General features: G+C 35.5%; 1 protein-coding gene and 2 non-coding genes across 3 annotated transcripts; 2 read left to right on the forward strand and 1 right to left on the reverse strand.

Moving 5' to 3' along the window:
* Positions 1-7,627: 7,627 nt before the first annotated feature.
* LOC149889296 (U1 spliceosomal RNA) lies at positions 7,628-7,799 on the forward strand. The gene has a single exon (XR_016452268.1). It is a non-coding gene; the product is annotated as a U1 spliceosomal RNA (small nuclear RNA).
* A 744-nt stretch (positions 7,800-8,543) lies between these two features.
* On the reverse strand, positions 8,544-8,662 carry LOC149889297 (5S ribosomal RNA). Its single transcript, XR_016452270.1, has one exon. It is a non-coding gene; the product is annotated as a 5S ribosomal RNA (ribosomal RNA).
* A 5,857-nt stretch (positions 8,663-14,519) lies between these two features.
* LOC149889298 (ATP-dependent DNA helicase PIF1-like) lies at positions 14,520-15,608 on the forward strand. The gene has a single exon (XM_090084155.1). It carries the CDS (start codon positions 14,520-14,522, stop codon positions 15,606-15,608), a length of 1,089 nt encoding a protein of 362 aa, XP_089940281.1.
* Positions 15,609-15,818: the final 210 nt, after the last annotated feature.

Consider the following 15,818-nt stretch of genomic DNA (forward strand, 5'->3'; position numbering starts at 1 on the left):
GAAGCGGTATATTTGACACGTTTAAAAATTTCATGAGACGAGCGGCTGCTTCAAGCGCATCAAGAGCTGCATCGAATTAAGCTCATAAAATGGCAAAAGGCGAATTAGGACGAGAAGCGATTATGGCTGCTAAATTTGTTGGAAAAGAACTCGCTTCTTCTGCGATTACTACGGCTAAAGATGTGGCCATTGATAAAGGCAAGAAAGCTCTTGAAAAGGTGTATGCTAAGACTGGAACTCCGAATCCTAAAGTGCTCACACAAAAAAACAAAGAGATTATTTCAGAGCTGACTAAAGCTGTTCCTGCTCCTGCTCCAAGACATGACGAATATTCTATGATGGGAGGATCTTTATCTCAGAAAAACGCGATTCGAATCCAAGACCTTGTCAAGATGGGGAGGGGACTTAAGATTATCTGAAAAATTCATTTTTCAGAGAACACTTTGCGCGAAAGCGCAAGTGTGTGTGCACGCGCCCTTCGGGCGCGTTCCCCAGGGAGAACATCGGAACTTCTGAGCTTCGGAACTTCTGAGCTTCAGAACTTCTGAGCTTCGGAACTTCTTAGCCTTCTAAAAATTTTTTTTTCTTTTTCTATAAAAAATGGCAAACTCAGAGATTCTAAATTTTACAGAAGAAGTCATGGTGGATAAAGAGATCGAAAGATTCGAGTTTCACGAATACGAGCCCGTCAGCACCAATTTAAACAACACTGGGGAGATAAGAATTCTCATTAAACAGCAGGATTTGTTCACGCTACCCTCTGAAGCTTATCTTTTTGTGGAAGGATGGCTGACTAAAGCAGATGGAACCTCTTATGCAGACGCAGATGTGGTTACTTTTACAAACAACGGCATCATGCATCTGTTCAGCCAATTTTCTTACTATTTGTCAAATCAAGAGGTAGAAAACATTTATAGTCCTGGTCAATCCACCACGATGTTTGGTTATCTTAAATATCCGGTCGAGTTTCAAATATCTGAAGGTATGAATCAGCTGTGGCAGCGAGACACGATCGTAGATGCTGATCTTGCGAACAACACTGGATTTGTTAACAGACACAATTATATCATCAAACAGCCTTTGGACAAAGGAACCTTTTCGTTCTGCGTTCCTTTGAAAAACATTTTTGGTTTTTGCGATGATTATGACAAAGTTCTTTACGGTTTTAAGCACACCGTTACCCTTGTAAGAAAGAGCGACACGGATTTTTAAAGCCGCTGCCACTGGCGCTGGAAAAGTCGATTTGACCAAACTGTCTTTGCTCATGCCTCATGTCACTCCCTCTCTTTTGGAGAGCAACAACTTGTATAAAATCATCGAGTCTAAAGTGGACGTTCCATTAGCGTTCAAGTCTCGACAATGCGATACCATTTCTGTTCCTGTGGCAAACACGTTCAGTTGGAGGTTAAGCGCGAGATCTGCTAGCGAAAGGCCGCGATATATTGCGGTTGGATTCCAAACCAACAGAGACGGAAGTCAAGACCGAAATCCGTCTGTCTTTGGTCACTGCGACGTTAAAAACATGTACGTGACCTTAAACAGCGAAAGGTATCCTGCTGTGGTCTATGACCTGGACTTTAAAAACAACAAATTTTCAAGGGTTTACAGAGACGCATGCAAATTTGACAACGGGCTTTATGGCATCGACGACATTGTGGCTCAGCCTAGTATGACTGGCTTAAATTACAAATACATTTGCCCTCTTTTCGTCTTTAATGTGAGCAAACAAGCTGAAAGGTTAAAATGAACCGTGTTGGACGTTCAAATCAATGCCACCTTTAATGCAAACGTTCCTGCAGGCACTCAAGCCTTTGCTGTGGTGATTTCTGACAAGATGCTCAGGATTAAATCCGACGGGAAAAAAATGAACGTGGTTTATTGAATTTTTTCTAAATAATTTCCAAAGCTCTTAAAATGAGGTACACGAAAAAAGAGTTGAAAAAGCTGCTGAGAGAAAACGGAGTTCCATGGACGTCTAAAAGCAAATTGTCTTTGTTGATGCTGGCATTGGACCATCGTCTGATTGATTAGAGCGAACTGATGAAAGATGTGATGGAAGAAAGACCCGTAGGACGACCTAAAAAATTGAATTCAGGTTGAGCAAGTGTTTCAAGTTTTAAATCAAGATGGATATTTACAGCGTATTTGATGAATATGATGGAGGTCGTGCTTATGGTGAACCAGGTCTTGGCGATTTTAATGATGAAAATGAAGATCGACATTTTATTGAGTACGATTACGATTTGGATCTTGGATATTTTATTGATGCATCTGGAATTCGACGTTATTTTCATTATGAAAGAGATGCATTTGATAATGGCAATGACGGTAGTTGCGATTGGTATTTTATCGATGAAAATGGAAATCGTCGTTTTCTTCACTTAAATTATTCAACCTTTAGAGTTGTTAACCGTGATGAATCAGGTCGTGTGTATTTTATTGATAAAGATAACATTGTCGATATTTAGATGAATCAGGTCGTGAGTATTTTATTGATAATGATAACATTCGTCGATATTTAGATTAACTTGCTAGCTATGATGATTCGTCAGAGGAAGAGCAACAGCGAAAATTGAAGATTAAGGCATTGATTAAAGGTTTTAGTAAGGATAGGCGTAGAGTGTGCCCTTCTGCTGCTTAAACATTTTTAAATTCTTTTTTCAAAGAATTAAAAAGTTGAATTCGGGTTAAGAAATTTCTTAGTATTTAAAAAAGATGGAAGATTTGGTAAAACCATACCTAAAGACTTTGAGCATTGGGATTCAGATGGAGTGGTCACTTTTTTAAACGCTCAATTTCAAATTCTTCTGTTCAATGGCACAATTGGTCAACAAATTGGTTATGCTAGACAATTGGGTCGTTGGAGTCGAATGCATCCCAATGTAAAAGCTCACAACAGCCAAAGTAATAAAATGTACTGTAATGAAAAATGCAAATGTCTTTTTTAAAAATTGAAAAGTTGAATTCGGGTTAAGAAATTTTTTGGTATTTAAGAAAGATGTTTAGTATTGATGAATCAGGTTATCTGATTGATGTTCTTGGAAATCGATATGTTTTTGTTGACGAATATGATGTGATCGATGAATATGACGCTTCTTATACACTTGGTTTTGATAAATATGGAAATCTTTTTTTAGTCGATTTTGATGCGGGTTTTGAAGAATGGGAGTTTTAAAGATTAAAAGATTTTTAATTCTTTTCGAAGAATTGAAAGTTGTCAATAATTTATTTGACTTAAGGAAATTTTTTTCCTTTAGTAAATAAAAAGATGGATAAAATGAACGTGAAAGGATTGCGACAATCCGCTAAAGAATGCGGTGTTAAAGGCTACTCAAAAATGAGAAAAGCCGAACTTATTGAGGCTATAGAGTCTCGTAATAAAAGACCTACAGTGGTTAGGGTTGTGAAACCTGCAGTGGTTAGGATTGTAAAAGCTACAAAAGTAAGGATTTCTATTCCTCCGGCACCTGGACTGGTTTCAAGAACAACAACATCCGCGAGAGATGTGGTTGCGAACAGCTTTAACAACTATTGCAACGATTGGTTCATATGTTCCAGAATCGGTGAAAAAGACAGTCATTGACTTAAGAGACTCCATCTTGTCAGCTCCTGTCGATAGGCCAGTTCCAGCACCAAGGCCGTCTGGGCTATTTTCAAGAATGACAGAAACTGTTAAAAATGTAGTTCAAAGGCCGGTTCCTGCTCCTCGTCCGGTTCCTGCTCCGAGAATCAAGTTTGTGTTAACTAATTCAGCTCTCAAATACATCACCAAACAACTTACATATAAACCTTCTGCTTTATATCGAGACCCTGCTGCCTTTTTAAACTTGGTTAAAGAAGCAGCGATTAAAGTTATTGAGAAAAACACAAAAATCAACATTTCTTTAACCTGTGACATGATCCAAACCAACATTGCTACTGGATTGGAAAAGATTAGACCTGTTACCTTCCCATGTAAATACGAACTTATTCTTGAATCAACAGATGATGTGAAAAAGAGTGAAATGTTTGAGACGTGGAAGGAAAGAATTCTTGAAAACATTCTCAATTACAACAAAGAAGGGTCCAATTGGATAGTTCATAAAATTTTAGAAGCTAACGTAAACATGGTTGCTTGGGTTCCTATTACTGCTTCTTCCTACATTGATCTGCCTAATGATCTAAAAAGTAAAAAGGCGATCATCAACATAAAAAACAATGACGTTCTATGCTTTAAATGGTCTATCACCAGGGCGATAAATATGAAACCTAGAGACAACTAAAGAATGGATGAAGACTTGATTCTAAAATCAGAAGAACTCGATTGATATGGAATTGAATTTCCAGTTTCTCTAACTCAAATCGACAAGTTTGAAAAGATTAATCCAGACATCAGCGTTAACGTCTTTGGATATGACAAAAAAAAGATAAGTCTTATAAGAATATCCAAAATTTTTAATCGGAAGCATACTGTTGATTTGTTAATTATTTCAAACGACGTGACCAATCATTATTGTGTGATTAAAAACATGAGTAGATTGTTAGCCTCTTCTACATCAAAAGGCAAAAGAAAACGACATTATTGCAGAAATTGCCTTCAAGGTTTTAATTCCGAGGAGGTACTTATTAATCATTCTGAATACTGCTTTGACCATTCCCCCGTTCGATACGAACTCCCTGAAAAAGGAACCATCCTTCAGTTCCAAAACTACAACAGGTCGACAAGGGTTCCGTACGTCGTATATGCCGACTTTGAAAGTTTCGTCAAACCTGTCAACGACAACACTGAATATTCCCATGATGAGTCGTATACAAAACAATATCAAAAGCATGTCCCAAGCTCCTTCTGCTATTACATTAAAGGACCTGAGGGTTTTAAAGAAAAAATGGTTAACTACACAGCAGAGAGCGATGACGATGATGTTGCACAAAAATTCATTAAAAGTCTTGAAAAAGATGCTAGAGACATTTTTAATAAGTACATGAAGCCTGTCATGACTTATTTAAACAAGAAAAGTTTTGAAGATGCAACCCAGTGCTACATTTGCAGTAAAGATCTTAACGGTGATAAATTAAAAAGCCACTGTCGTTTTATCGGAAAGTATCGAGGTGCTGCTCATAAAGAATGCAATGATAATTGCAATCCAAAATTCCTTCCTGTTATCTTCCATAATTTAACCGGTTACGACAGTTCATTAAGAAATTTGGTGGGAAACTCAATTGCATACCCAACAATGAAGAAAAATATATCAGCTTCTCTAATAAAATCAAGACAAGTACATGGAAAGATAAAGAAACTGGAAAACTAAATGAATCCTGGAGAGAAATAAGGTTCATCAATAGCTTCAGGTTCATGGCAAGTTCGTTAAAAGATTTGGCTGACAAACTTATTAGAGACTTATGTTATGAATGAGGCAGTTCAGGCGTTAATAAGTGCAAGAAAAGCTGTATATATAAAAAAGGAAAGGAATGAAAATGCAAAAAAAATTGCGAGGATTGTAAAGCTCGTCGACTCAAAATAGCTGATACTGAATGTAAAAACCTAAATTCGCAATACAGCAGAAATAAACGAGATTTGCTATTAGGAAAAGGTGTCTATCCTTACGATTGGGGGGAATCCGTTGAGAAGTTTTCAAAAACAGCATTGCCTGACACCAAAAGAGTTTTTCTCACAATTTAACGACAAAGGCATTGATCCTGAAAATTACGAGCATGCGCAGAACGTTTGGAATGAATTTATATGTGTCACATTTCGAGATTATCACGATGTTTACAACGTGTCTGACGTGCTGATACTTGCAGATATCTTTGAAAATTTTAGAGACGTATGTCTAAATTACTATAAGTTAGATCCTCTTTGGTATTACACTTCCCCTGGTTTGGCTTGGGACGCTTGCTTAAAAATGACTGAAAATGAAATGGAGTTAATAAGCGATATTGATATGCTTCGCTTGATACAAAAGGAATTCGAGGAGGAATCAGCATGATGTCAAACCGACTTGGAACTGCTAATAATAAATATATGGATGAATATGATCCTAAAGAACTGTCAAAGTTTATCCAATATTTAGATGCTAACAATTTGTACGGATGGGCAATGAGTAGACCTCTTCCTGTTAAAGGTTTTGAATGGATGACTGAGGGAGAGATTTTAAATTGGAAAAATATCCCTTGCATTCTTGAAGTTGACTTGGACTATCCTGATCATCTTCACGACGAACACAATGATTACCCTTTGGCTCCTGAAAGAATGCTCATTGGAAAAGTTGAAAAGCTACTTCCCAATTTAAACAATGAAAAGAAATACGTTGTGCATCATGAAAGCTTGAAATTGTATGAGCGAATGGGTTTAGTCATTACAAAAATTCATCGAGGTATTAAATTTGAGGAAAAAGATTGAATGAAAAAGTACATTGACCTCAACACTGATTTAAGATCTAAATCTAAAAACGACTTTGAAAAGGACTTTTTTAAACTTATGAACAACTCCGTCTTTAGAAAAACAATGGAGAATATTGAAAACCATAGGGATGTTAAACTTGTAACTGATGAAAAAGAAGTCTTAAAATTAGCCAATAAGACTCAATTCGAAAGCCGAACCATTTTTGATGAAAACTTGATCGCAGTTCATTTAAAAAAGACAAAAATCTTTTACAACAAGCCTGTTTTCTTGGGAATGCGTATCCTCGACATCAGCAAGACTTTGATGTTTAAATTCCATTATGACTACATCAAACTTAAATACGGTGATAAGTCGAAATTGTTAATGACTGACACTGACTCTCTCATTTACGAAATTGAAACTGAAGATTTTTATGAAGACATTGCTGATGACGTAGAAAGCAAATTTGACATGAGCGAATTTGACAAAGAACACCCTGCCATTAAAAATGTTGGATTCAAAGTGGGTGCTAACAAAAAGATTATTGGAATGTTCTAGGATGAGACTGCTGGTAAGCAAATTAAAGAGTTTGTTGGGCTTCGACCTAAGCTCTACTCCGACAATATTCCTGAAGAAAAAGAAGAAGAAGAAAAAGGAGAACATAAAAAATGCAAAGGGGTTAAAAAGAGCGTTGTTGACAAGAATATTGAACATGCGCATTATAAAAGTGCATGTCATTTTTACTGGTCGGTTAAACGAATTCATGTTGGAATACGAAAACAAATAGGAATGAATAAGTAATTGAGTTGAACACTGAAAATTTGAGACAAAATGTACTGTCCAACTGCAATACTGACAATACCTTAGTTTAGCAAGTAATTGAAGCCCAGCTGACTGATTAATTGAAGGCCAGTAATTGAAGAGCCCAGCTGACTGATTTTTCAATTGTACGGCAACAAAAAGGCATGGGGACAAACCACTCGCCACAAGCATTTGAATATTGACTAAAGCTCGACCTTTCTCAGCGCCTCGATAGGCACGGAAAAAACACACACTTCTACTAAGTCACTGTGTATTAAGGTACATGTCAATTCTTTAACTGTCGAGTTTCGTTAGTTTCGGGGCTTCGGGAAGGGCAACCACAAATGTACAAAAGCGAAACATCGTCTTCGGACGCATCAAGCATTTATGCACGAGCACGAGATCAGCCAATCGACCAACTCGTACTTACTTACAGTGAGAAAACGTTAGATTGCGGGAAAAAGCATACTTACCTGACGGTGAAGCAAACCTGATCAACATGGGGCTTCTTCCAGGGTGAGGCTTTTGCATTGCACTTCGCCTGGGCTGACTCTGGGTTGACTGCGATTACCGCTTACGTCGGTAACTCGACCGTACACTTTCTGGCTGTGGGGGCCTGCGTTGGCGCTCGCCCCTTTCTCTTACGATTCAATCAAAAGCATAGCTTCTCGAGCCTAAACATTAGGCTCCTAAATTAGACGCAATGAGCGCTCCCTTTTTTCTTTTTTTAACTGCAGGTGCTGCTGCCCAGTTCCGGCTTCTGCAACTTTTGCCAATTTTCTTTCTCCGTTAAGTGTTACGTTCCAAGAGCATTAATGGAGCTAACTTCTTACGGAGATTAAGTTTCCTTTGTGTTTATAGAATACCAATGGATGGGTGCCAATAAGGTCACGTGCGTGCACACTTTCTATTCATGTTACGCTGGATCCGCGCAAAAGTGAGGAATTTGGTACATCCACGTGACCTATGACGCATTTTTACCAAACTCTCTTACTTTATTCTCCCTTAGGTTATAGTTTATGTTCAATAAAAATGGCTGCCGAGAATGGTTTTGTTTTACACTTTTTCTTCGGAACTTCTGATTTGCTTTGAATGTGCATGCACTTCATTGGAGAGGTATGTCTTTATGCTGTCTACTAGTGTAGTACTATCTTGTTTTGGCATCCTTGTGGACCCAACCCTAACGTTTGTTCTTTTTTGGGAAGCACCTTAGCAACCCCAAATCATTGAACTTAAAATGTTGGTCAACTAGCATGCGTGTTCGTTTTTACCCAACAGCAACAGTCTCAAACACGGATTTGCAGAAACAAAAGGCATACACACACACACACTCACACACGCACTTCAAGCTATTATTTTGTTTTGGCTAGGGCAAAACAAAAGCCTACGGCACCAGGAGTTCCCAGGCGGTCACCCATCCAAGTACTACCCTGGCCCGACGGTGCTTAACTTCCGTGATCGGACGAGAACGGGTGTGTTCACCGTGGTATGGTCGTAGGCGAAGAGGTTGTCACCCATTAACGACTTTATACTGTAAACGCCTCATCATGGAATTTTAATTGATTAACTATTACAGCAAACAAATACATTTTTGCAGGATTATATTTGGAGGAGACAGAAATACACCTTGTGAGCCTGTGCACCAGGGACCGTCGTTGTGGAACGGAACACATTTCTAAACACCTAGATCAAGAGGAAAACTACGCTAAAACAATTGGAAGCTGAATGTAAACGCTTTTCATTACTTATATGACTTTGTTACATTCAAATGCATACAGGTGTTTGGGAAAATACTCATGAAACTCCAGTTTAAGGTTTAACTTTTAAACGTTTTTTTCTAAAATTTTTATTTTTTTTTTTTTTTTTTTTTTAATTTTCATTTCACAACTGTGTTAACTTTGTCATTTTTTACTATATACTCTTACATTTTTTTAAATGGAGCTCGGTGAGAAGACAAACTCCTGTTTTATTCTTGGTGCAGCCATCGATTAGTTTATTTCATGGAGTTTATTTTGTAAAAAAAAGTTTTAAACTTGAAGAAAAAGAAAGAGCTCGCTTTTAGTTTAGGTTAGAGTTACTTATGTCAATCTTTAGATATACTATACGTCAAGATGCAAAAGTTCAATTTCACCTTTTTTGAGTCCCTCGGGTACGCTTGTTAAAAGACTAGTAACAGCACGTAACTTCTTACGTAGGAAAAAGTGCTTTTAATCTAAAGTACTACATTTACCTGCTGGTGATGATGGCTGAGTTCATAAATCGAGTCTTTTCGCGTCAACTTTAAAGTTGCTTTTGTAAAGTAAGGAGCATTGATGAGACAACTAGCGTTTAAGAGACAAACTTAGGGTCATTAAGAAGAACATTAAATTGTCTGCAGATGTTACTCAGTTTTGATGGTTAGATCCATTCGAGGAAAAGGAAAAGAAGCCAAGTTTAGTTAATGACTTTTACCAACGTTTTTACGTCGAAGCATGGGCATGGGTTAACAGAAAACAAAGGTAACGACGAACTCATTGATTCTTTTTAACAATTTAGCAAAGCGTGACGAACACAAGCAGAACTTTCAAAAGGAGATTTGCCAAAAACAGTTTTAAAGAACAACTTTGAAGAACAGATTTCAAAAAAGAAACAACTTTTAAGAGCAGATTTCAGGGACCAACAAAACGAAAGAAAGGGAAGTAGAAAGTGCATGTCATTTTTACAGAACGTTTGGAATGAACTTATATGTGTCACATTTCGAGATTATCACGATATTTACAACGTGTCTGACGTGCTGATACTTGCAGATATCTTTGAAAATTTTAGAGACGTATGTCTAAATTACTATAAGTTAGATCCTCTTTGGTATTACACTTCCCCTGGTTTGGCTTGGGACGCTTGCTTAAAAATGACTGAAATTGAAATGGAGTTAATAAGCGATATTGATATGCTTCGCTTGATACAAAAGGAATTCGAGGAGGAATCAGCATGATGTCTGATGATGTGTATACAGAGTATGAAAACGTGCACTTGAGGCGGTCCCTGCATTCTGATTGGTTCAAATTCATCACGTGATCACGACGTTCCAATCACAGTATCGATGACGTCATCATGTCGTCACGTTCATGAATTTCACCAATCACGTTGTGTCGTCGTGCAAGCACGACTTCTCAACGTGATTGGTGAAATTCATGAACGTGACGACATGATGACGTCATCGATGCTGTGATTGGAACGTCGTGATCACGTGATGAATTTGAACCAATCAGAATGCAGGGACCGCCTCAACTGCACGTTTTCATCCTCTGTATACAAATGTATGAATAGAGAATAGCTGAAAAATAAAAATACATCAGAAACAGCTTCCATTATAGAAAAATGAAAAAAATGAATAAAATATGCATTTAACAAATATATGTATAAAATATATAATAAAAAAACACCGTTTAAAAACGTAATAAATACCGTGTAAAATAATGTAAAAAACACCGTGTAAAATAATGAAAAAAACACCGTGTAAAATAATGAAAAAAACACCGTTAAAATCTACTAAAAAATGCACACTTTTACTAGGGAAATTCTTTGAGAAATTACTAGTTTCCAGTCCCCAAAGACACTAAACCGCGCATTTTTACAAATAAAGAAAAAATAAAATGAACAACAAAGTTACCTTCCTTCGACGCCATTTTGGAAAAAATTTGAGTAGAGCTTCGCCGTCCGATCTCCTTTGGGGCTTTCGCCCAATTGACAGATTAACGTTCGCACCGGTATATATAGAGAAAACGGCCCTTAAGTAAACAAACGACGGCCCTTAAGTAAACAAAACGTTGCGGGGGGTCCCAAATCGACCAATCAGATTGCAGAGAAAAGTAAACAAAAAACCAATCGACCAATCAGATTGCAGAGAAAAGAAAACAAAAGAAAAAATCGACCAATCAGATTGCAGAGAAAAGTAAACAAAAGAAAAACCGGGGGTAAAATAGAAAAGAAGACGGGTGTTATGAATAAATTATTATTCAATTGTTACACATATGTCCATAGAGATAAATACATATTCTTCCGCTCCGTATTCGTTGAATTCAAAACTTTTATCTAAATATTTTTCATCAACAGGGATAAGGTGATGAAGATTGTTATGTTTTGTAACATAAACGTGTTCGTTTCTTGAATAAATGATAAACAAGGTTCGTTTGCCATCGGCTCTGTAATAGTTTTCAACTAAAGCGGTGGGTGAAAACGAAATAGCGTAATTATCTGTTAACCAATGCCGATCTAATTCATATTCATTTGGAATTCGAGTAATATCGAGAATCGTCGGTTTGCAGTTTTTTCGATCTTTTGAGAAATAGATAACAAGAACCATATTTTTATTTTTTTTAAAAAAAGTCTATATATAAAAAGAAGGTATTAAATAAATTAATTTGAGCGCTCTAATTGAACAAAAAAAACACCGTTTAAAATAGATAAAATAATAATGCTAAATAATAAATAAAGTTATAATATATATTAGTTAATAGAATAAATTTTTGAAAAAAAAAATGAGCGGAAGAAGATACATGCCTCCTTATCCTTATCGTGGAAACGGATTAAAAAAAAAAGCGACAAAAAGAAAAAGACAGAGAGGAGGAGGTGAATTAACCGACAAAGCTGTTGAAATATTATCTCCTCTTCCATTGGCGTTTACCGAAAGTGCTAGTAGATATTTGGTGAAGAAAGCTTTAGACAAATTATCACCTAGTAAAAAAAAGTTTGTAGTGATACCAAGTTCTACAACATCAACAAACGTTTCATCGATCAATACATCGAGATATGACGATTAAAAATCCATTTAAAAGATTAAGAAGATGGTGGAAAAAGATGAAAGAGAAAAAACGAATAAATAGAATAAAACCTGTTCATTACGAATATTGGTTTATAAAAGAATAAATATTTACAATGTATATTAAAATCGTATTTTTTGTAATCGTTTAAATGCTGTCGAATTTGTGATAGAATTAAATTTATTTTCAATTTGTTCTGATACACCCCATAGATATGCGCAACATCTCAATCGATCGACAAAATCGGTAATGTTTACAGCTGTTTGAAGAAAAACAGCGATAGCGCTTTCGATTTCTCTTTCGCCGATGTTTGTGTTTCGATCGTTGTTTGTATCGTCTAAAAGTTTAGTTATTTCCTTGAGCGGTATTAGATTTTCTTTGTCGAGCGAAAGGAGAAACAAATAATGATGCTTGCATTTCCATATGTCTTCCCATTCGTTGACAATGTATGGATTAAATCGAGCATAGCAGTGGTTACATTTTTTATTACAGTTCATCTAAATACAATAATTAAAACCGTTTAAATACGAATAAAAACAAATATATATATATTGGTATAAGCTAAAAAAAGGAATTAATAATAAAAAAATGGAGAATAATAGCGAGAAAAAAAGTTGTATTAAGCAAATAATGGATATAATAAAACAAAATAAAATATCAAGTTTGATTTTGATAATTATTATTGTATTTTTTGCTTTATATTTTGGAAAAGAAAAAGCGCAACAGCTTCAATTAGCTATCGATTGGATTGCTACAGTCTCACCTAATTTTACCAATAACAATAATCGTGTAAAACCTACATTATTTACAACAAAAAAAACAGTGTTTTATCGACGTTGTTGTTTTAACAATTAAACGAGCTTAATAATTGCGAATTGAATTGTGATAAATTGATCATCGGATCATCAGCATCTTTGTTTTGGTGAATTTCTCGATGTTTGCGTAGACAACTGAAGCATAAAGAGATATGACAGGTCTTGCATTTTGTAGAGTATATAGAAGTTTTATCCATATATATTTCACAAACAAAACAAATTGTAAAACCGCTTTTTTGGTGAGCGTAATATTCGTGCAATCTTTTTTTCATTTTTTTCCATTTTTTTAAATAGATCAAGGCTATTTTGTTGCTTTTCTGTAATGATTCATTTAAATTGTTTTCATTTTTTCGCGATTCGATATAGTGACGAATCTTTCTGCTTAAATTGTAAAACGTATCAAGTGCGATTTTTGATTTTTGTTCGACATTCGTTTTATAATCTTCATCTTCGTTTTCGTCCGTTACAAGTCTAATTTTACATTCAACGTTTGACATTAGATCAAGAATTTTTTCTTCTTTTGTATTTTGCATTGTTATGTATGTACTAAAGAAAAGAGAATATATATATATTTGTAAAATAAAAGTTATTTTTTCATAACAACGTTAAAAATAATTTTTTCGAAATATTCTTTCCAATATATTTTCCAAAATTCGTTGCAACAACATTTGCAACAGCACAACGATTGATGTTCTTCGTTTTTATCGATTTCGATTTTTAATTGACCAAACAACATAACTTTTTCAAAGGCGTCGTTTATTTCCTTGCTCAACGTTTTTTGTTCCATTGTAATTATATTTTAATCTAAAAAAATTACAGATTACAAAAATGACAGATAAATTAAATAAACATTAAATCTTTTCGATCTATTGTGGTAAATATGTGATTCCAATAAACGCGTTCATGTTTTGATATTTCATCTTCCATGGAATAGCCTTTCATTCGCATCCACCTTCGTACAGTTTCGTGTGATTTTTCGTATGACTTTTCTCGATCGTAATCGTAATCGATCGTGTCCAAATTGTAGTGACTAATGTTCAATTCTCTTCCCGTTTTTTTCCAATCAATTCCAATGCGTAACGATACAAAATTAACAAATTCTCGATATTTCATTTTTTTTTTAATAACTAAAAATTAAAAAACAAAAAAAACAATATATATTTTTATATAATTAATTTTACACCCTCTTTCAACAAAGAGTCGCACATTTCTTTTCGTTTCTTTTCATCGCTCTTCATTATTTCGGGCAAACGTTTTATAATATCGTTATCGATATCGACAGTGTTTCCTTCATCGTCATTTTGAATAATGTAAATATCAATAATGTATAGGTCAAAGTTTAAACCAATATTAGCGTAACGTCATGACAATTGCACACTTTAATAGTTACGTCAGAGATGCGTCACGTATTGACAAAGGAACGATATAAACGTTTATAATAAAAACATTGTTTAAAGTTTAAAGTGTAAATCAATATCGATATGACATCATGGAACAGCTGAACCAACAATGAAAAAACGTATAAAAAAAAGCTATCGATTTTTTTTTTAAAAAAAAGCTATCGATTTTTTTTTTTAAAAAAAAACAATCGATTTTTTTTTAAAAAATAAAGAAAAAAAAAAAATGCAAAAACAGCATCGAGAAGAAGAAGAAAAAGAAGAAGAAGAAATTTTATTTATGAAAAACGTAGATGCTAAAAAAAACGTTTTTTTAACAGGAAGCGGCGGTTGCGGTAAAAGTTACATGATTCGAAAATGCTATCGTTATTTAAAATCGATCGGAACGGAATGTCGTATGACGGCGAGCACTGGAATAGCCGCTAGCTTGTTTGAAGACGGAACGACGTTGCATTCGTTAGGCGGGATAGGAATCGGTGACGGAAACGGAGGGTTTAAAAAACAAATGAACGAAATCACAAAAGAAACGTGGAAAAAATTGGAAGTGTTGTTCATCGACGAAATAAGCATGCTAGACGGAAGTTATTTCGATCGTTTAAACGGTTCGGTGAAAGCGGCGAGAGGAAACGATAAACCGTTTGGAGGAGTGCAATTGATCGTGAGCGGAGATTTTTTTCAAATATCGCCGGTAAGCGGAAATTATTGTTTTGAAAGCGAAACTTGGAAAGAAGCGAATTTTGTAAAAGTGGAATTGAAAACGTCGAGACGACAAAAAGACGAAACGTTTGCAAAAGCGCTTAGCGAAATTCGCGTTGGAACAGTGTCGAGTAAAACCCTGTGGTTTTTCAATTCGCGTTACGAAGAGGAATTGCCTTTGAACGTGCCTCGACTCTATTTTAAAAACGCCGAATGCAACGTTCACAATCGATACATGTTGAGTTTGATCAAAAACGAAAAAACTCACGTGTTTACGAGCATCGATTACAACGCTCGAGGTTATTCTTTTCAGTTGCCTCAAAAATTGGATGTAAAAGTAGGAGCGATGGTGATGTTGGTTAAAAATTTGAACGAACGGTTGCACAACGGTTCGTTGGGAACGATAACTAAAATAGACGAACGTTGCGTGTACGTTAGATTCAACAACGAAAATCAAACGAGTGCAATCGAAAAAATCGAAGAAAGACATTACGAAGGTGAAACGGTGGTTTCTAGTCGAACAAACTATCCGCTTATTTTAGCTTATGCGATGACCGTTCACAAAGCTCAAGGTTGTACGTTTGACAAATTGGTGGTGTTTTCCTCGTTTCAATTTGCACCGGGACAATTGTATACAGCTTTGTCGCGCGTTAGAGATATAAAAGGATTGTATTTAGGAAACGTGATCGGTTATCCGCAACAAAATCGTAAAGTGATGGATTTTTATAAAAACTGTTGATTTTTTTTTAATATTGTAAAAAAACTTTTTTTTTTTTTTTTTTTTTTTTTAGAGAAAATAAAACAATAATGAAATTCAAAAGAAAAGAGTTTAAAAACGAGGACGTGTTAAACAGATTGGTGTACGAATCGAAACGCGTTTTTGTAGACGATGAAATAGTCAACGAAGCTGTTATCGACGAAGCTTCTGAAACGATCGATTCGATCGAAA

This window comes from Hydra viridissima, unplaced genomic scaffold (assembly GCF_058129835.1).
Source record: "Hydra viridissima isolate aposymbiotic clone 2 unplaced genomic scaffold, HvirCarnegie_v1 scaffold_4, whole genome shotgun sequence".
Classification (NCBI taxonomy): Eukaryota; Metazoa; Cnidaria; class Hydrozoa; order Anthoathecata; family Hydridae; genus Hydra; species Hydra viridissima.

Bases quoted from the DNA above. Each gene is read 5' to 3' on its own strand.
- LOC149889298 (XM_090084155.1), top strand. From the start codon at position 14,520: ATGATTCGAAAATGCTATCGTTATTTAAAATCGATCGGAACGGAATGT.